This window comes from Varroa jacobsoni, unplaced genomic scaffold (assembly GCF_002532875.2).
Source record: "Varroa jacobsoni isolate VJ856 unplaced genomic scaffold, vjacob_1.0 scaffold_1104, whole genome shotgun sequence".
Taxonomy (NCBI): Eukaryota; Metazoa; Arthropoda; class Arachnida; order Mesostigmata; family Varroidae; genus Varroa; species Varroa jacobsoni.
The window spans coordinates 11,126-33,424 of NW_019214006.1; the positions used below are offsets into that span (position 1 = coordinate 11,126).

General features: G+C 41.4%; 1 protein-coding gene and 1 long non-coding RNA gene across 2 annotated transcripts; one reads left to right on the forward strand and one right to left on the reverse strand.

Annotated features, from left to right (window-relative positions):
- Positions 1-8,501: 8,501 nt before the first annotated feature.
- Positions 8,502-18,378, forward strand: LOC147752646 (uncharacterized). The gene is made up of 3 exons (XR_015313523.1): positions 8,502-9,996; positions 14,929-17,659; positions 18,162-18,378. It is a non-coding gene; the product is annotated as an uncharacterized LOC147752646 (long non-coding RNA).
- Positions 18,379-19,575: 1,197 nt separating this feature from the next.
- On the reverse strand, positions 19,576-20,301 carry LOC111266635 (leukocyte surface antigen CD53-like). The gene has a single exon (XM_022844279.1). The coding sequence runs from the start codon at positions 20,299-20,301 to the stop codon at positions 19,576-19,578; it is 726 nt and encodes a 241-aa protein (XP_022700014.1).
- Positions 20,302-22,299: the final 1,998 nt, after the last annotated feature.

Consider the following 22,299-nt stretch of genomic DNA (forward strand, 5'->3'; position numbering starts at 1 on the left):
TGGTTATTTATTAAAAGCGACTTGGCACTTCCCCTTTGCAAAAAAAAAAAAAGGTTGAGATCTAGGCTGCACTAGCAACCCTCATGAAGGCGCAAATAATTTAAACTACCTATATATAGATAGCTGATTCGAACAGTGTAGCCCACTAACCGACGATGCGTGGCGATCTAGCTTCGAGTATATAGAGCCAGCCACAATTTACGTCGCCCTTGAACAAAGGCGACTAAATGCCAGAAGACCCAGATGAGCGCTTTATAATGTTGACTGCGGTAAATCTTCCAAGTTACCTTCCATATCATTAAATCTATAAAAAAGTGGATGGAGGTAAAAAAATTCAAACAGAAACAGAAGTGTTCGACATTATGAAAACTATAAGCAAATCAACTACTCGGCTGTTTCCGTGAAGAATGCTATAAAAACTCTCAGAAAAACCAGCACTATAATTAGCCTGTATTTTATAAGTTTTGAATGAAGTGTATGAGAGAAATGACACATACGCTTCATTTGTTCATACCTATTTCATATGGTGTTCCCTACTATTTCTTTGTACAACCGTAGGAAACGAGGTCATCAACATTAATGCAGCAGAGGGTTTATATCTTGATCGTTCAGGAAGCCATTTCCAAGTCATATTTCGGTTGGCTGAAAAATGTTATGTTTGACATTACCTAATCACTATCTAACCTTTTTCGACCTAATAAAGGTGCATTCAAATTGGGAACAATGCATGCTAGTCGTGAGCCCGAACGGGTTGAGTAGATCAAATTTAGATCTTAGAGTTTTTTTGTTATGAAATAATAATAATTTGACTCGGTTTAACGTCATGCTTCGATGAAACAGCCATAGAGTGGTATAGCTTAGCTTATGACGGTGACTCTCAAAATTTTTAGATGCCCCGCAAAGGTCCAAAATGCAGTGTAGATTAGAAAGATGGTTAGCTGACGGGCATCAAATGTATGAGGCAAATGTTGCTTCCCTAAGTGCATTCGTGATAATTAAGTTTTAAGCTAAAATGCTATATTTAGGAAATATTCCTATTTGCAGGCGCACGATCAAAGGTTGAAGCTCGTCTCACGTAGGGCCGTCTGGCTGTACTTAGCTTATCAGATTGGAGGACCGTATCAGACTTTCTAAATTACGATTTGCGATTTTATCTATTATGTTAGTTATGTATAACATAGAATCATTTTTCAATATAATTCAGTCGAGTTTGTAAAATAATTTCATAAGTCATAAGATAAAAACGTTTCCCAAGTTATTAGGCAGTTCAAGTATGCAGATGTATACTCAAAATTTTAATGCATTTAAAAAAGTCATAGCACATATAGTACTCAAGTTGTGTACTTCGTTTTGGTTAGCAGTTTTTTTGACCCTCGGCTTGATTATGCAATCAGGCCTCGACCAGCATCGATTGGATCAATCTAGTATCCGTCTCTCCACGGGCTACGACGATTACCGCCGGTGTTACGTAATAGTCATTATAATTTTTTATGTTGCTAGACCATAGATCACCATCCTCAGCTTTCGATGTTCAACGGAACGCTGGCCATCTCTTCCAGGGAAAGAGATTGTCAACGTTGAGAGAATAGGACCTACGAACAAGATGAATGCTTGGTCTAACACAGTACCGTGATCAGTGCTTCACTTTTGAACATAGCAAGAAATTTGGCCCTGTATTTAATAGATCTGCAACGAGAGATTTTTCTCCTCAACCCAAAGCCACCACAATATAGAATAACGAATGTTTACACATGAACCTTATTTATGCCATCCTACTGAGCGTCTCAACGTAGATATATTGTTACTTTTTCGGCACTTTATGTTTCCAGCATTTTTTCGGGTACTACTGTTTTGCCACACTTATGTCAGATTAAAAAAGAATTCCTAATATTGACGCGAAGTTCAATTTGGTGACGAACAGATCCTAAATGCGCGTATGTACTCGCTGATGTGATCGCCGTTTAAGGATTGATCATTTATTGGCGCTGCGGTCGCCCGCGTGGTCGATACCCTGAACAGTTAATGCCCGATAGCGTAGCGATAAGGACTTGCCAATAAAAAAAAACCTATTTTAAATGTAGCTTTATCGGTTCCAAACATCGCGGTCGTTTTAAGCACAGGAACTAGCAAGCGCCGCACCAGGCAAACTGTTCCTGCTTAAGGTTCCATCCCTTTCTCTATGCCTTATTCAGGTAGCATTGATACAAATCATCATTCAATTCACCTCTCATAATATCAACGTGTGAGGTTCCAAGAGGTAAGAAGGTGACAACGACGAGCGCAGAAATCATCATGAATATCGGAAGCGTCGCGTAAGGACTGAGTAGAAAAATGCTCCCGTTAGATTAGCCGGACTGAATTAGCAGGAGCCCAATGCGTAACACCAACCCGAGTCACGACTACTTTTCGATCGTAGAGCATTTTCGCAGTGCATAATGCGCTTCAAATAAAAATGATTAGACTAAGTGGCTACAGTTGAGCTTATTGCTGCTAATCTGATGCACCTAGAACGGCCTTCGTCTATCGATAGGCCCGAACCGTAAATTTAAAAATCACCTACTTTAAAGAGCGGTCCTGTATATATGTATATATATTGCTTGGCTCGATAAATTATATACTATTCACTCTAGCAGTGTACATAACAGGAGACAAGCAGGAATTTCACTTTTAGAAAGACAAGCTTCTACGTTAACCTATTTCCCGGTAACCTATTAGATCTTTACAACTTTTGCGCTTGAATGTATGCTTACCTTACCTTCTCCTTCTCCGCGGCAATAAAAATAAACTACGAATATTTCTACAAATTATCGACGGACCCTATATTTGATACCGACTGGTGTTAATGTTATGTATAGCTATGTAACAACGAGCGTGGTTGTAGCATTTACTACTGTTGTGATAACAGCTTGCTATCGCGATTTTTGAATTTTAGCGCCAAAATATATCAAACAATGGAAAAGGCCGAGAGAAAAACTGCAACGCAGCAAATAGCTGACGATATGGTAAGCGATCAATGATCGGTAAATAGCAACTAATCTGGTATTGGTCTTCCTATAACTACATGCCGTTTATTTTCTGTTTCCTAGATTGTAACGCCAATACTTCAGTTATGGTTTAGTTTGAACGACATTAAATGACATCAGCGTCCGCCTTCCACCTTTGACCAGTGCCCAGATTGAATGCCGTTACGTGCCATTGGTATACCAAAAAAATCCTTATTTAATAATAATCCGCTAACAACTAACGATCACAGCTCGGTCCTATTTGAAAGCACAACCGGAAAATACCGACTTCAGCTTCGATAAGACATGGCCAAACTAAATTTTTGGCTACAGTAACCAGCCTGCAGAGGTTTCCCATTGCATCGTTAGCTTAGTTGTGCAAAGGTCAATGAGAATACTCTGTTTAGTTACTTAGCTAATTAATTTTTATGAGATCTCATGCGGAGCCGTCCTAATCGCCATCCTAACACTTAACTGTTCCGTTTTTTCAAAATCCAAATCACCCTTTGGTCATTTCTGAAGTTAATGATACAGTAACAACTTTTAAAAAATATGTTTTTATTTCCTCGAAAAAAAATTAAATGGGATAAACTTGTATGAATATCTTTAACCATCAGCAATGGCGTTTTACGCTCTTTTTGATGGATTTAACGTACTCAGTCTTTTCTATATTGTGAATCTTTTATGTCTACGTGTGAAAACCTTTTTCAGAAACGGCATAATTACCAACAACAGTATAGGCTGTCGACTTGATAATTTTGCCAAACCTCGTATTCCAGTTCTCCAAGATGTGTTCCCATATATTCCGAATTACCGTTGTTAAATCAAAATACAAAGGTAGAGTAGATAAATCTAGTATCTGATGTCCCCTTGATTTTGCTTGGCGAGCTGCCCAGTAATGAATATTTTTGAGATGCTTGCAGCCTTCGTACAAGCTCAGACTCAAGCTGCATAGAAAGTTTTACTTCCTGCTGCGCAATATTCGAAGGTTGGCGCGTTTACCTATCGTTTGAGAATGACAAATCTAGTATCTAGGTTCTAGTCTATCCCGCACTATTCGTAGCAACGTTCGTTGCTCTTCGGCCCAGTGGACGAGTACGCTAACGACCATGCACAGGGGAACATCTGCCATTAAGTTTAACGATCATGTCCTTTGTATGAAGTTTCTCTTGCTACGTCCTAGCAAAGAGCCTAAAGCATTTTAAGGTCTATAAAATACACACCAATTACCTTCAAGTATATTAGATCAGACACTGTTCGTTAATACCTTGTATTCCTACACTATTGTTAGCACCAGGACATCTAAGCTGTAATTTGTTCCGTCCGCTACAACCGACGCGAACTGCGATCTGTTAGGGGAGCTGGTGATTGACCCATAGGATAGATAATCGCGCATGGACTTCACAAGAGTAATGAAAAACAACAATGAATGGTACCGCACGATCATCGGTTCTCAAGCTTTACATGACCATCAGTACTACCTGACGTATTCATGAAACGTGTAAAGCCTAATTTGTCATTCTTCACGCATCAACAGGAGCAGTTGTACGGATGCTCGGCATCTCGAGTAGCCACGGCGATGCCTGATGTAAAGATATTCCGAACACACGGGGGATGGAGCCTTTGCACATCCCCGTTCTACGGGGATTCAGCGTCCTCGAGGCTAAAGCTTTGTGGCGCCGCTCATAACGACCATGACATGCAGTTGGTTCCATCGCTGTCGCCTCGTTTAGCATCTTAACATTGCCAATCGTTTAGGCGAAATACCGAGGTAACGTACCCATAAAATCCTAACCACAAACGTTAACCGCTAGGTACGTATCTACATAGATGCGTTAACCATAATTGACTAATTAAGAGTCGAAGCTTTTTTCTTCGATAATTATTTTATTGTACAACCGATGACAATGAACTCTTAGATTAGTAGGCGGTAGTAAGAAAATTAAATATTGGAACATGGTTAACTATAGGTCAGTTCTGCCAGGTAACTCAATTGTCGAAGCGGTGGTGTGACGTCTCATCTCTCGCTCCTCCCTCGTTGACCGGGGTTACTGGCGAGGTAGCATGCACCTAGTATACCCGTGATCGTGACGACGGCAGTGGCTATAAGTATCACACGGCCAATGAGAAACGCTACTCCTAACGTTTCCTTTTCGGGCTTCCAACATCCTGTTCGATTTAACGGCCTCACTCCACAGGAGTCAGGGAATATGCCCGGAAAGTTCGGCACTTTCTTCCAGTCAATGGGCCTGTCGAGGCCGCAGCATTCGTACGTTTTTTGCTTGGTATCCCACTCTCTTTTCGAGGTCTTATTTGTGTAGTACTCATACATTGTGTCATTCGAATAACTCTTGAAGTCCTCAAGGTGCCAACTAGCGTAGAATATAAGGCCGGAGATTACGAGCGCGCAGTACAGCATCAAGTTTAGGACAATGGCGTAAGTGATAAGTAAGCATACCTTCCGTTTGTATGTACTACAGCAGCCGAGTAACGAAACAAGAAGTATCACCATACCGAAAACGATGGCCGCTATCCCGGGTCGAAGAGCATCGCCGTTCTTCCATATGTAGTATGCGCCCAGAAGCAGAGTTAATATCGAAATTACCGCAAGAAGCAAGTTGATCAGTGTCAATGTCCACCTAACACAAGTCCTGTAGTTCTCCGTCATCGTCAATCCGAGTGTTCGTTTGCAACTATGCAGTTTTTCTTAGGATCAGTGTATCGAAATCAGCGAAGATCACAACCGATCTATTCGTTGTTTACAGCAATTAATGATTGCAATTCGGATCGCAGCAGGCGTTTACATAGTATTCATTATGCTCGAGAAGTTACGTTAGGTAGATGACTATGTCATTGATAAAGATATAGAAGCTAAGTGCAGGAAGTTCAGCCTAGCAAAGTTTTCAAAGATACACTAAAATTTTATCGAAGTAATGCTGAATGCGAAACATGCTATATACGTCGCGTGCCATTGCTCTAAGAAGTAGCCAGCGGAATATACAGAACCGGGTTACTTCAGTTCTATAATAATTCTTCAATGATATGTCTGTGTCATTGATTAGGTACAGGTACGAGTAGTGCATATTTAGACGCATTGAAATGCATCGTGGATATGTCTCCAAGAAGCTTCACGCTTCAAGTCACAAAAGCAACAAAGTAACCACGAATACGCAGTACGCCATTATCGAGTTAAGTTGTTATTTCATTATAAGGTATCTTCGCTCAAGTAACCGTTGAAATCGATAAAATGTCATAAAGGAATACCATAGGCAAGCTGATTGCATTAACTCGCGTACCCCATGAGAGTATGATTTTTGAGGGGCTCAAAAAAGTTTTTTAGCTCGCTGTTTTTTGGCAAGGTGTAATATCTCCGCATAAACACCGTTGAGTAAATATCGTTCTTATTTGTACGATAAAAATAGGTTAAACATTACAAAGCCTAGACCCAAGCGAATGCCTAATATGGAGCCCGTATCTATATGTAGCCGTCCAAAATACACCAAGAACCTATTCAATGGAATAGTCAGTTAACAAGCTACACGTTATCCATCCGTTATTATGACGTGCAGCTCCTATAAGGGAGCGTTATCAGTTTGTGCGGGGGCGTCGAATGTGACTGCATCCCATAGAATAGAATCACAAAGCAAAGGAATGCTAGTGTCATAACAAGCTATAAGGCTGCAACGGCGATCGAGCTGCTGAAATTAACCTTGATGACTCTATATTGTTTTCCGCCGCTAGCGAGTGCCGTTTAATAAATGCGGCGTAGTCTTCGCACCCCAAATATGCTCCGCGGGTCTTCTCAGGCCACATTTGATTTGCGGCCAACGTTTGGTCTGTGTCTTTCGTCTGGTCGAAACGCATCGCTCATATTAGAAATACGTGCTATTTGTTGCAGCTTTGCAAAAAGTAGGGCGACTCTCCTATGTTCGACTAATGGACGAGTGGATTGTGCATCTTTTGTATACTTCAGAGCAAAGCAAATGATCAAAAAGTCATTTTTTTATTAATTTCCTTTTCTCAGTCTGTAAAAGATTAAGTGTCACCTTAAAGATAAAACACCCTTCAATCACTTACGTGTTCAGGTGGACTTTATTACCGCAGAGAATTAAAATCAGCTGTTCAATGGACACAAGTTTTTGCTGCTGTCTCAACGTAGGCTCTTGTACTTCTTAAGGCTCTAAATTTTCAAAATGTCGAAAAGACGCATTTGTCTCAGAACACATCGAAAACAGAATCGCATATAATAACATCGAAACATCTCTTTCCCGCCTTGTATGTGATAAGATTTGATTGGTACAATCATCGACTTGGTATGCTTCTGACCACCGAATGCGTATTGACAAGGGCCGACAAGGCCGCTCTTCTATTGGTGATCACTGAGCCTATTGGTGTGGTTTGTACACGTAGGATTTGCGATACTGATGTGTTTCTACATATCTTGAATCGAAGAGGTTAAGGGAGACCCTACATTTTCCGTACGAAACTTACCTAATCTAGTAAATGTTCATTCTCGAGATCCGCCACTGTTGTTTCTAAAAGGAAGGTCACGCGGGCAATCAAGGATAAAAGAATCTGAACTTTATCCAACCTTCTAGAATTTTTACACTGTCAAACTTCTTTTTCCGTATATAGTGCCAATGTTGTGATTTTAATTACATCCAGAGTGAATTCTTAAATGATGATACTATTTCGTTAAAGGTAAAACGATACTAATTTTTTTAAAAGTTAAACAGACACAACAGAACCGTGTGTCACCTCACAACTGAGCAAATAGATACGACAAAAATTTACGCCTGCCTATGTCAGTTCTGACATACTGACGAGCTTCCCGTGTGAAAGTGCCGGCTGGTTCCGCTGACATCTTGTCCAGGACTATAGGTGACATAGCAAGCACAGACCACTCCCATAAATGAAGCGGCAGCAAGCAGAGTAAATATTCCTTTACTGATCGTAAACACCATTTGCAGTGATTTCTCCAAGGATCCCCAGCATCCCTTTCGGTTCGACGGTTTGTCACCACAAGACTTTGGTTCTTCATGTAAGTATCCTGGTACATTCTTCCAGTCGCTGGGAGCTTCTAGACCACAGCACATATGCATCTTCTGAACTTCGTCCCACTCTTGTTTGGACCTCTTGTCGTTGTAATATTGATACATTGAAGAATTCATGCTATTTTTAATGAGCGAAATATTTGAATTGGCTAAATTGAATAGCAAAGCTAAAGCGAGACTGGCGAACATCAGCACCCCCAGCACTATGGCGTACGTGACAAGTAAGCAGACATTTTTGTTGTATACACCGAAGATGCCAATTATAGACAGGACGGACACTAGCAAACCCAGAATAACACCTGTTTTTCCATCGGTGACTGTGTTTGCCTTTACGTTCGCTGCGCTCCAAATCAAGATGGCTAGACCGAATAAAGTTATAACTGCATTTAGGCCTATTAACGTCAACCTTACGCATCTCCTACAGTTCGCCTGATCCATTACGGCTTTACATCTAGTGATTGGTAAGAATACAAACTCCTAAGGTCAATATTTATCATAGCGGATGTTTTCCTTTTTTATGTAGAATTTCGAAAGCATATTTAGTTATCAGCCAGGCTGTTACAAACTAATCAACATTTGACACTGAAAGCTTGTTAGGTGGCTTTGAATTGCATGCACTAAGTTCCCTAATATAACCGTAGTACTGAATGAAAGTGTTCATCAGTGGTGTGTCGTTACTTATCTAGAACGAAGATGAGTGTTTAACAAGTATTTATAAATGCTGACAACATGTGTGGAAGGTTGTATAGAAAAGGCCATTCGACGATCATGGTGATGCGCTAACGCGTACCACAGAGCTTTCTTGCGATTCGAAAAATGAGCGTGGCACACACGGCATACAGAAAAACGTTCTGCAAGCACTCTAAAGTACTCCGATAAGCTGACAGACTACCATTCTTACTGTAGAAGTCGCCGGAAGCGGTCGATGCACGGATGTACCGAACGGTGCTGAGATTGTGCCTGTGTAATCGTTCTTGAGCGGTAGCTTCGTAGTATCGAAATGTTGGCGGCCTTACGCTTGCGGGACAGTAGACGGCCGTGGTCGTAAACTCATTGAGGACATTGCTAGAATAGCCGAGCTACTTGTGGCGTGGCCAGTCATACGTTATTGATATGTGCCGGCAGGTTTGACTTAATGCGGTGCTGAGGCTCTCAGAAGACGAAAGGTATTGCCGTCGAAGTCGTGGTTCTATTAGCTATTCGTTGATCGAACAGTATCGACGCGTGAATACCAATTGCACTATTAAGGCTATAACAGCAGCATTAGAAGCACTTTAATATTATCACGTCCTGTTGAATTAACGAATCTCAGAGCACTGCTAAAAGTAAATTATCGATGGGCAGTCCAAAAATTGGATGGAACCCATTGGGCTTTTAGGAGTTGGTATCTCTCTCTAACGAGCAATGGGCAGCTCGAAACAATTCGTTATAACGACAAGATCAACGTGCCAGATAAATAAGAGCTGAGGTTAGGTGAGACGTATCGAGAAGACGAGTATACATATAAGATCAAAACCACTTGGCCAATCTTAGAGAAATTCGCGGGGAACTCCATCAAAGCCATTCAAGTCGCAAGGTATTATTTCTGCATGTTGTCAGCATTGTCCAGCAGACAGCTTTGGTCAACAGTTCCACACAAGAGCATCATTCAGCAGAAATAACGACGTCACGTAAAGACACTGTAACTACTCTGTTCCAACAAACGCCGAAATTCGTTGGGGACATCAAACTTTGCGGAAAAACTATTAGAAACTGAACGAGGTCAACGGAGCAGGCCAAACCACTAATTTAGATTTCACACGGGAGCTGAGTTTTTTTTACCGATGCAGACACGCCAAGAGGAGTTGGCGATACACTAAGAGCACGACAAGGCGCATATAGAAATCGTTGGAGCTGCCGGTCTTTGCCATCCGGATCAACTGCGTATATTCGCTTAAACTGTAAGGACGTTGACGCAATCAAAGAAATAGGTATATTCAAGGAAACGCTTCCTCTTGATCTATTCTATATGTTATTGCGGTGTCTACAAATATTAGCATAAGACAGAGTCGTTTCAGACAATTCGTTTTGGAACGACGTTCCTGAGAATATGTAAAACATGATACTATGTTAACACCTCAGGAGTTGGCAACAAACCCATATGAACACGGCAAAAATTTACAAAGTGCATTTCCTTCGAGATCGAACTGCGTTATTTTACCTGAACACGATAACTTTATTGTATAATCAGAATCAAAATTGTCGTTAGAGGAAAAAGCTGGTCAATTCAGTTACGCCGTAGCTAATTCCGAAATATAAAGCCACGGTACATTTAAGACCGCTGAGTCTGTAACTGAGTATTTTTTTTTTTTATAAGTAAGACACTCAAACAAGCAAGCGAACAAACGGAATAGTATATAGGATGTAGGGTCTAAAGACCAGATAGCGCACTGACGTTTCGGCACAAATGGGCTATGTTTAGCTAGTTGTCTGTGAATAAATTTTCCGGATCAAGACACCCCTCGGGCTACGTGAAGCACTATCATCGGAGAGGCCGTTTTGTCTTCCTATATCGTTATGTCAAATTTAAAGAGGTAATAGTTCATTTAGTTTGTAGTAAGCAGTCGTTTTGCTGAACATAGTTTGATAGGGATCAAAGCATCAGGCATCGGCTACCCAACAAAAAGGAACGGTAGTTAAGGGTACTCACAATATCATTGCGGTGGCTAATAGCGTCAATGGCCAGGAAATCTGTCGATATAGGCTTCATTGTTAAGGACCGGACGCTTTGCCTGTTATTTAATATATATAAATAATATATAATCTTCAACAAGATAATTGTAAGATTATTTTCCATATGTCGCCGGAACGGTTCTGCAAGTGGCAATCACAAATGTTTGTTTCTCCGGTTTTATGTCCGGTGTTTATGCCGTTAGGCGTTACGTCGGACTGGTGGTTTCCAGCACGATACAATGTGTCGACGTCCGATTTACACCTGGAATACCATACGTCCCTAAGCTTAGCAAGCAAAGGCGTGATACATCATGCTGTCAAGGAAACAGTCACAGGTATCTGTCCCACTTCAGCCTGATCCTTTCAATGCCATCGAGACAAGGTCAGCAAAAACACCTCTGCTTAGGGAGAGCTGAATAATCTAGGCGTTAATGATGCCCCCACAACCTGGCACGGGGTCGCTTGGTCAACAATTGGCACTGCTAAGAGTTGCGGGACGCAGAGGCATTACCGTACTATTAAAAACCAACGTTTCGTATCTTGGAACTGACAAGAGATTATTATTGGCCAGATTTAAGCATTTATCAATTCCTGCCAAGAAAGATCAGAACCCTTTGAAAGCTACTGACGATGATGTGGTTGAGTCGGTTAAGGATGAGTATCAGGAAGAACCGTTATCTTGACTACCGGGTTCGCTAAACCGCTACCTTCTGGTGTTAGTAATGATGAAACAGTTTCTTTAATCGATTCAAGTTACTCCATGCAAAGACATAGGTGCTCGGAGCGCTGTTACAGCGGCATTGAACGACGTGCTTATCCAAGAGCCTAATTTTTTGCCAGATCCTTGGAAGTTGCTTCCGGACAGGGAACTTTACAATCATATATATTTGCTAGATATATGCAAAGCCTTCCGATTAATTTTAAACAGATGAATTCCATAGACCACTTTGCATCCGTTCGTTCGGCGCTTGGTGCTTCGTATGATCCTTCATTTCGACTAATGAATCTTGGGCCTAGTCTTAGGCCTAGGCCCAGGTGCTTTACAGTGAGATCATTCGCAAAGCTTCTTCGAAAGCTTTTGTAGATAAAATCGTGGTTTTATTCTACGCGGATGATAAACAGGCGTTCCACGCTAAAAGTTCCAGTAACGCTAAAAAAAAAAAATGTTTCCGAGGAAGGTTTGCGAGCCTCACGCTTGTTTATTGCTTCGAAAATAGACAACAATATTATCGTATCAATTGGAAATAATCAACAACTCAAATTTTAGGCATCGGTTCAAACTACCTTTCCATATGGTAAACGTGTTGTTTGCGAATGCTACTCAAATACTGATACATTAGTTGCATACAAAGGCCTAATAGAAATAATCGATCCCCCTTTTTTATTTCCGCCTTTATTCAGAATTAGGGCGACAGCTTTCCTGCAGCGATTATCGCAGGCAAACATCATTTGAGATGATTCAGTGTCAACGTATGACGCTGTGAACTGTCGGCAATTTGTGGAGGACCTTTACATTTACGAGCCAGTACAAAAACGTGATGCGAAGGAAGCTTCTCGTGTAATACATGTTAAATCTAACAAAAAAATTCCGGACGCGTGCGTTAAACATAGCAAAGTAGTAGTAGTAGTAGCATCGAAAGCTAAATTATCTAGATTTCTAAAATTATTAGTTAAACTAACAATAAAGATTCACAAAGACCTCATTTCTTAGAATCATTTGAGGAATGATCCTAAAACCTGTCATAGTTCATGGTCAGTTCCGCTACAGCTTCAGGGATTCACGTCAGGCCTGACAAGTGTAACGCATTTATAGGAAACTGGGTCAGCGTGGTCCAGTTATTGCCAAACGCCAAAATAGGCGAAAAAACATAATCGAATGCAGTAGCCGCGAGAGGTCTATCTTTAGCTAAACGTGAAGTGATAGAACTTGAGCTGGAAGACCCGTCGACGACTACGAATGCAAAGCTAAATGGCAATAAAAATCCAAGGGAAGCGCTTAACACCTTGAATAATAACGGGCGAAAAAGCAACGAGTAGCTATATGTTGAGCACAGCGGCATCACTTATAATTCTATTAAATGCCGATCCTTTTTCAAGTGGCCTAAAGCCATTTTCGGCCTTCATAATAACAGCGGGATTCTAAAATTATAGCGGGCACATTGAGGCTACCGAATTCGTATCAGTCAGTAGACAACATTCAAGCGAACTATTTATCATTAACAAGAGCCGTATAACAAGAGAATAGGAGTGACGTATTACGCCAATAGGCGTCGTTTATAAACGCAGGGAAGGACCGGTATAGGTTGTGTTCGGAGATTACCTAGAGTTCGTCTATGATGAAAAAACACCAGAAACCCCAGCGACAGAAAGTCATTAGTTTTCTAATAAGCTGGACATACGCCTGGCATAAAATGCCGGTTGGGGGAGCGACATTGCAGCCTCATGCGTTATTTGTATTTAATTACGCACAAACTGTAAAGTTTTTCGGGCGTGTCCAGCAATTGAATTTCAAGCTTTAACAGGCGCCTCCATTTACTTATACGGAAAGTAACTCATTACGACCGTATGATTGTAATGACAGATATGCAACAGTTATATCGAGCTGTTTAATTGTATGTTTCACAAAAACTACTTACTGTAGCAGCGTTTAAGTTCTCCCTTCCGCTGTGTACGTTCATAGCCGCAGTAAGCGTAATTGCAGAAACCAAAAAAATACCGTTACTCGACGGACATGTTAGCAGCAAAGAAACGTAGTGGGCGCTAGGAGATCCCGTACAAGTTCACAACGCTGATTATGCCTCAACGCGAATCTTCGTGGAAACGGCTAGTTCAAGTTCTGAGCATTTACTCGGAAATGTTTTATGTAGAAATTGCATGGAATTTTAAAACTACGGCCAACAGCTGGCCGATAATTGCAGTGACGTCGGACTCGTCGGAGGCGAGAGCTACTCGTTGGAAAAATGTACTCTGGCTGCCATATGTCACACCCTTTGCCAGCTGGAGGATAAGAGCCGACGACCCCGCCAGAAGCCCGAGGGACGATACGCAATATTTGATGTGGATAGCTTGATTAACGAGCGTTCTCGCTTTTTTTAGAATGCAACTACATGACCTACCGGCCAATCTGGAACGAGGGAACCTGATCATGTAGAATGCAATACGAAAAACCTATCTATCTACTGCACCAATTGAAAGTCAACTCACATAAAATAGGGTAAACTAGGGCTTCAAATTTTTGCATGGGGACAAACACAATCGAGAATTCGAGAAACAATGGAAAAGGTGCAAAGAAGACTTCGAACTCTGCACAAAAGAAATATAATAAATTTCTTAAATCACAGTTGTGTTTCTGAAAATATCGATTGTCTTAATTTACTACCGTAAGTTGGCGTTTGATCTAGTTCACCTGAGTTAGTTACTGCTAACTATCTAGTCTTTAGGTCGATCCATTTAATATGGGCTATTATTATATTTGATTAACTCCATTTAGCCACTTTATGAGAAGTTTACTTTTATATTATTATAATTTTGTCTACTAGTTCATGCTGGGAAAGCAACTACGTTTGATTCGAAAATTCTTTTACTTCTTTATTAAATTGGGCTATGAGTCGTCCGAGAACCCCCCCTACGCACTGATGGTAGGTCAACAAATTACACAACTTAATATGAAAATGAAAGGAACAAACTGTAGAGCCTTGACATTCGCTCTCTATTTCCAATGACAAGGTTCACGCATCTTTGTTGTAACAGATAGGGAGTTACCCCTATGTCCAGTGTTCAATCTGCATCGTCTGATGATCTTACATTGAAAGTTCTGACAGCCGTGCACACAATTTCAGTTCGATCCGACGTATGGTGGTCAACATCAATAATTGTTTCACCTGACGTCAGGGACCCATATATTTCTAATAATCCTATACATATATGTACGGCGTAGTTCACTCAGACCCATTTTTAAACATGACTGGCTGAGCCCAATGGCTGAGAAACACGACAAGTGCGTATACCTTAACTTACTATACTGCACAAATACATTTCGTAACCGACCACTTTTTTCTAAATAGATAATTATGTTTAACATAAATCTTTTGTTTTGGCTTGTTTATCTAATTTGCACTCATGTTCATCGATTTTCGTTTTGATTTTTCGTTTGTAAACAGGTTAAGTCTAATAATGTTCCCAGTGATCAGCCATGGAACGCCCACGTAGCCTGGATCCTTGTTAATTGTGATTTTGTGCACTCTAGCTCACGAATATGTCCGAAGTTCAGCCTAATACTCATTCCATTAAATTAATCTGGCCCCGATTCACGAAACCCTGCAAGGCTGATAATTGAAGACGTCCCATGTTCTACTTAAAGAACATTTAACTTGTCCGTTGTCAGTAGACTTTCTAGGTGCTTCAAGGTTAACATAGACATGACGAAAGCTTGGAGTCAAGCTGGAGTCACTGAGGTGCGGGCTACACAAATGATGTCACCTCTCGCATTCGTTTTGGCTGCGATGGTACAAATTCACCATACGACTAGTAAGTTGCCAATGAAGTCCAAGTCGAATAGTATTGGCCCAACCCCGAGCGTGCATTCAGTAGATCTTGCAGTGGAAAGATGATTGCTAAGGTTGTACGCCGAAAATAACTATAGCTCAAGATGAAGGCCCATCGACCATAGAGAAGGTTTATAGATTAACGCTTTGCGAAACAAAAATTATATATATATATATAAGGGGCACGGCAACCTAAGTTCGAACCTACTCTTTTGTTTTTTTTATTTTTTTTTATAAACTGCTTCCAAATGGCAACAAATATTTTGACCAAAATGTTCACGTCATTTAATATTTCTTTAGATTGAAGCAGGAAAATATTCGTGAAAAAGTAACTGGTCAACGGTAGCACAGCGATAAGTTAACTGCAAAAAGAACAAAGCATACTGACTTTAAAAGGTGAACCACCTGGCACAAGGTAACATCATGATTAGCACAACAGATCTAGATCTTACATAAATTCCGGATTCTATATTATTGGGGCTTGCGTCGGGATCAACTTAAACAGAATTTTCAAACTGAAATTTGAACCTACGGCTATCGGGTTTGTGAATTCATGAGTGCGTTATCGGTCCATTTTCCTGTATATTTCTCCATCTCATCAGACGTGGTGGTCTCGTGGGACGCCTCATCTGGTTCTCTCCCAACGTACCCCGTCGTATAGCAGTGTTGCACCTATTGCCATTTAATTGCTCATCAGGTGTCACCATCTTAGATCTTGTTTCTTCTCTTTGGCTAGTCACTTGATCGATCCTTTTTTTTTTCTAGTGGTTGCTTCTCAAGTAGGTCATCGTTAAGTCGTCCTCGGAGGTGCTAAACAAGGCTGCGGAGTGCATCGCCTACCGCCTCCTATGAGCTTTTGTTCAGTGATTCAGCCCCGTGTCTGCTCCAGCATAGGGTAACCTATATGGGCCTAGCATTATGGTCGACACCGCTGCCACAGTGTGCGCATATCAGAAAACGTATCTTATCTATTCTTGCAGATAACTAGCGGAGTTAGCGCGTACCGGCTTAAGAACTGCACCATATCGGATGTTAATTTCCCTACGAGCCTGTCGATACAATGGGCAACTGTAGGGCTAATGTCCCTGACTGCTTGCTTCCAATATTCCGTACAATAATCCCTCCCGCAACATTTGCTGGCAATAAGGGTTAAATCTCACTTCGTTAAGACTACGAGTATAACTTTCCATGGCTTTTTTTTGCTCATCAGCTTTGAATCCCCATGGTATCCTTCCTGGCAGTAGTGGGGCTGCTGAAGTAGTACTGTACGCCTCGGTGATGGATATGATGGGCTTTTGGCGGTAGCGCTCTACAGTGCCCCAATAGTTTAAATTATTGATGTTGGACAGCTATGTTGGCAGCTTGCTCACAAACTTCGAGTAGACTGCTAAAAGAAGACAACGGTTGTATTCGGCAAAATAGCGTACCGAGTGCAGTGGATTTACAGAGACGAAGCGATAGCTGCGCCGCAAGGAAAATGCCGCTAATGGAGCATCGAGCTCAATAGAGTAATGGGGATTATGCATCAGGCTGGTGGAACAATTGCGCGTCTATAATTTTAGTTAGATTTTAATGCATTTTATTATTTTATATCGGCATTAATTGCCAGTTGGCGACAATATAAAACAAATACAGAAATAAACTTATTACGCAATCCTGCATTACCGTTGTCAACTAATAACATTTTAATTCCTTTCAAATTAGGCCGCAGAAAAACAACGAAATGCTACAGGCCAAATCACGAATACTTAACGCCTGAATCGCATGCCAATTAATAAATAACTAAAGGGTCCAGGTATGAGTCTACGAGCTACTCGTTGCATCGTTCCCGGTACGTGTAGGTTCGTAGTTTTCAGGACTAACAGCGACATAACATGAGCAAATTAGGCCTATAAACGTCGTGAGAGCAAGCGTGATAAATATTACTTTACTGATCGTTAACACTGATTCCACAGACGACCCTATAATCTCCCAACATCCATTTCGATTCAGCGGCACGTCGCCACAGGATTCTGGCAGTACGCCTGGGTACGATGGAACTCTCTTCCAGTCGTAGGGACCGTTGAAGCCACAGCACTCATACCACTCCTGAATAGCGTCCCACTCTTCTCTAGATTTTTGATTTCGGTAGTATTCATACATTATGGAATACATGTGTCGTTTATACGGCGGTATTTTGGATTGACTTGAGAAAATCGCTGCGAGAATGGCGCTCGTGAACGTCAACAGGCCCAATACAACTGCGTACGTGACAAGAAGACAGATGTTCCTAGTATATGCGCCGAAGGAGCCAACTACAGCAAAAACGAATACTATTAGGCCCGAAAGAATACCTGCCTTTCCACGGGTAACTATATCTCCCTTTGTATGCGATGCATTCCAAATGATTATTGTAAGGCCTAGGAAAGCGATAGCTACATTGACGCCTATTAGCGTCAACCTTACGCATCTTCTGCACCCTTCGCACATGACCGAGCTCTTTAGCATAGCTTCAGTCGGTAGGAATCTGCGCTAAAATCACTACTGACCATAGTTGATATTTTCGTTTTCCTTAATTTTAAAGGAGACAAACATTCGATTTCTGATTGCCAATCACAATAACGGTAGAACAGTATCAAAACATTTCTCTTAGCCTCGACCCTCGGCTGGAAGCGCGCCGAACGAGCCTGTTTAGACGCTACTAGAGAAATTTTTTGGTACGCTGTTAAATAAGATTTAACAGGGAAGGGCACAAAACGTACCACTTATTGGCACCAGGGTCATATTTGGCTATCTTTGTTTGCTTTCTATTGGCTAAAAAGCGACAACCAACACACTATTTCAACACCAGCTCTTCAATTCATACATAGGCAACTGCGATGGACGAACTAACAGGACGCTACTAGCGGTATAGCATCCGTACATCTACCGGGCGATGTTAGACAGTCGAGAATAAAAATCAGTAAAATAAAAGAGAAAAAAATAGTACTATCAAAAATGTCCCCTGTGCATGGGTTACCGCTCTGTGTGCACAATTGTATATGCACTTATTAAATAAACAATATTACTGTATTGTGTATAATACGATGTACATTAGTGCGCTTGAACTTACCTTTTGCCTCAAAGCGGGTATGTTGACACTGTATACCAAAGAAGCTAGATCTCTTAAAAGCTTCATGCCCAGAACATAGATGTCAGCCGTTATCACTACCATCAAAAGTCAAATTATCGACTTGCTATAAACAAGCGTCAATAATTTGCTCCATTTGAAAGCTAGGTCACTATCTCTTTAATTTTTATTTAGGAAAATGTATTTCACCATCATCATATCGCTATGTCATATATTTGGCCTTCAGCTGCGTTGTATTTATTTAGTGAAGCAAAAAAAAAATAGGATCAACTTATTGCGTATGCTACAGCGTCATGGGACACTGAGTCAGTTTTCAGTAATTTCAATTATTGATTAATTTCAGTAATTGCCATCGAAGCTGCTCATGACAACTTTTTACTTCAACTTCATTTTAACTGTTTTCACTCTCAACATCATTGGAGTGGTTACGAGTATTAAAGGTCAAAATTGCTTGTTTGGCTTCTTGTGTCAGAGTGTATTCTTCAATCAAATAGGTCGGTTTCTCTGACGACTGAAAACTTTATATATAATCGTTTGTATTGTAACGCCGTCCACACAACGATGTTTATGATATGCTTGAGAGTCGTTTGCCTGATCACCTGAACCTTTATCGTTTTTGTACAATACAAAAATATCGGTCTTAATCCGAGCGAAGCCTAGTTATCTTAGCCTACTCGGAGAGTTTAAAACGTTAACCATGATGGAGCCATTGCACTAGATCAGGAAGGGTGTCATTCGCAACAAAAAGACTCATGGTTATTCCATATACACTAGAGCACCCTGAACAGAAATGACACAACACCTTTTCCGTTGCTTCGACTACATTGGCTTATGATAAGTTCAATTCGACACAACTTCTATAAGCTCCGCACGTTGATAAACTGATTGTATAAACGTCATATATGTATAAAATGTAAGTGTAAAGGTCACAATTATTCACAGTGGCTATTTTCGCTTTTGATGTCGTTTAAACTACTTCGTAACGTGTATGTAAATGCATGTCCCGCCGACTACGTATGTTACACAACCTTTGTAAACAAAGAGAACTATTTAGAAACACAACATCAGCGACATCTAGCGACTACGACAGCGTGTTGCTGGGACCAGGCATGTTACTTCAATATGAGTCAATGAATGTGAAAAACGTGCAAAGCCTACGTTGACGAGCTACTTGTACCAGGTTCTACGGTTCCGCTATTGTCCTCTTGGTGAACACATTCGTCACGACATTTGCTGGCGAGGCAGCTGGCGAAGACTATGCATAGCAGATCCAGAAGGAGGACGGCTACATCTATCATCTCACTATAAAGAAAACGTTCTTCAGCGTACTTCTTTATTAATTCCCAACATCCTGGCCGAATAAATGGAGCCTCGCCACAGGACCATGGTGGTTCGTTTGGGCTACCTTGTATGAATTGCCAGTCCTTGGCACTGTTAATACCGCAGCACTGGAAACGCTCCTGGTGTGCATCCCACCAGTTTCTAGACGATTCGTCTGTATAGTATTTCTGCATGGTCTCGTAAGCCTGTTTTTGCCTGGTAGATACCATCGTTCGAGCGATGAACGTGAGAATAATCGAGAAGATTTCCACGAACAATAAGATACCTAGTGTAATGGCGTATGCCGTGAGAAACCATGGGCTCCTTTTCCAGGCACCAGTGAGCCCGAGTGTGGCGCCGAAGACGACTGAACACCCACCGACAAATTTGAAGAATGGCAAACCATAAACGCCTGTTATGTGGCCACCTGTTTTGTCCCATAAAAGTATTCCCCAATATACGTTTACTACACCAAGGGTTCCAAATATAATGTTGAATGCTATCAGCACGAGCTTTATACACCTTGCGCAACTTCCCGTCATATCAATTCCGAAAGCCATTTCCTTACTTGGACGATAAGTACAAGCCATCGACAGCTGCGCATCGTATCGCACAAAAGAAACTGACTTATCAACACGGATGCAAGGTACAATGGAAATATCTTTTACATAAGTAGCCAATTGTTGAATCCTGGGCGAAACTCTTAACGGGCCCACAACCCACCATATGGCTGTTTCAAGATTCCATTAAACCGTTATGTGCTCACCAGTTAAAAACAAAATGAGAAAAAGGTGATCTCTTTAGCGGCACGAGAAGGCCAGTGGTGTGGCTCCACTCATGCTAACATTGAGAAGAAGTGTTCGCACGACATCAGCCTTAGTAGCAGTAGCAGCAGCAGTAGGAAATTTAGCGATTCGAATAAGCGCAACTCTCAAATGTGGTAGGAAGGGAGAGAACGAATAATGGCGACAGGAATTGCAACTTCGGAGTTGGTAGTAAATAACAGCAAGAACGACGATAGATAGGCATGATGTGTCAGCCACTGGCTAGGACGACCCTCGAAAACATCTACTCCGCCAACTTAGCCCTTAATGCAAAAGTTCACATATATATCACGTACGTTCACCTTCTATCTATACGAGTTTCCACCTGCGGACGATATTACGATTCTAAAAAACAACAGATTTTCAAAGAAAACGAGTTGCAGCTGCTAGCCGCGGCTGTTTTGCCAAAACAGAGTTTCTAGTAGAGTTGTTTTTAGCACGAATAGAGGAAATTCTAAGCACCAGACGAAAACCTGTTTCGTTCTGTATGAAAGGGACAAATAAAGGACATAACAGGTAAAAGCGGGCGGATACGAACACAAACCCTAACCTATAGATAGATTCTATGTAAATTCTCACAGACAGCTTGCAGACCATCGTCTGCGCTCTAGTTTTCCCAGCCATTCCTTCGCTGGAGATATCTACTGCTGCGAGTATTTGTTAGCAGCTTGTGGCGTTATTAGTTCGCCCTGCTTCAATGGGCATCGATATAAGCACGCACAATCAGGAAAATGTTAACGCATTGATGCAAGAAACGCTTTAAATTCAATGCAAGGCATTAATGACTGTATCGAAAGAGGAGAAACCCGGGTATGGGGTGGTGACGTGGTGATGCCTAGTTGATCATCAAAAACCCGAAACGAAAAAATAGTTTCTTATAAGAATATTAGGTCTCCGAGATCTACGTGCCAGCACTAAAGGAACGCACAGTTCCATGACTTGTGCAAAACTCAACTTTTCGCAATAATGAACCTGATAGAATACCGCTCGTATTTGTAGTATTAACCGAATTCCGTTTTTACGTTAATCCATTCCGAAATCTGAATCAGCTATTGAGAAGCGAATACAACGATTTCAAACATATCTGTGTGAATATATACGAAATGGATTGATAGCTTCACAGCGCCGGCCTTGTCGTTCCCAAAGCGGACTTTCTTGTTCAATGGTTGCCAAAGAATACTCTTAACGTCGCACATAATCATCAGTGGTCCGGCCTCTTTGGTGGTTCTAACATCCCTAACAGCACGATACTACGACAGGCGTTTACCAGGTAAAAACTGCCAGTTCGTGTTGTAGGCATCGTGCATCTGTAAGAACAATCACAAACAACCAATAGATCAACGTGCTTTTACACAAGCGAATAAACTTTCGACGCTAACACGAGGTAGGTAGACGGATTTCAAACTTATCAAAGCTGTATTTCGCCAGTGCAGCGGCTGTCACGAAAGCTACCGGTGCTGGTGGGTCAGCAAGCAAAGATCTTCACCTGGGTCAAGACAGTGATGTGGTTTGTCTTTATAAGCAATCTCTTAATCATCACAAAGCCCGGATTGTCTCGGACTGCTGGTACATGCTCCTAGTCGACGCGTTTGCTGAGAACGCACTACCTATTATCATGCATCTGCATAATATTTCGCTATCCCATGGATGATCTCAAATCGTTCAAGGACCATCGGGTGCAAACATGACGATCGAGTTTTAAATAAACAACAGCTATATACTGAACAAGGTTAC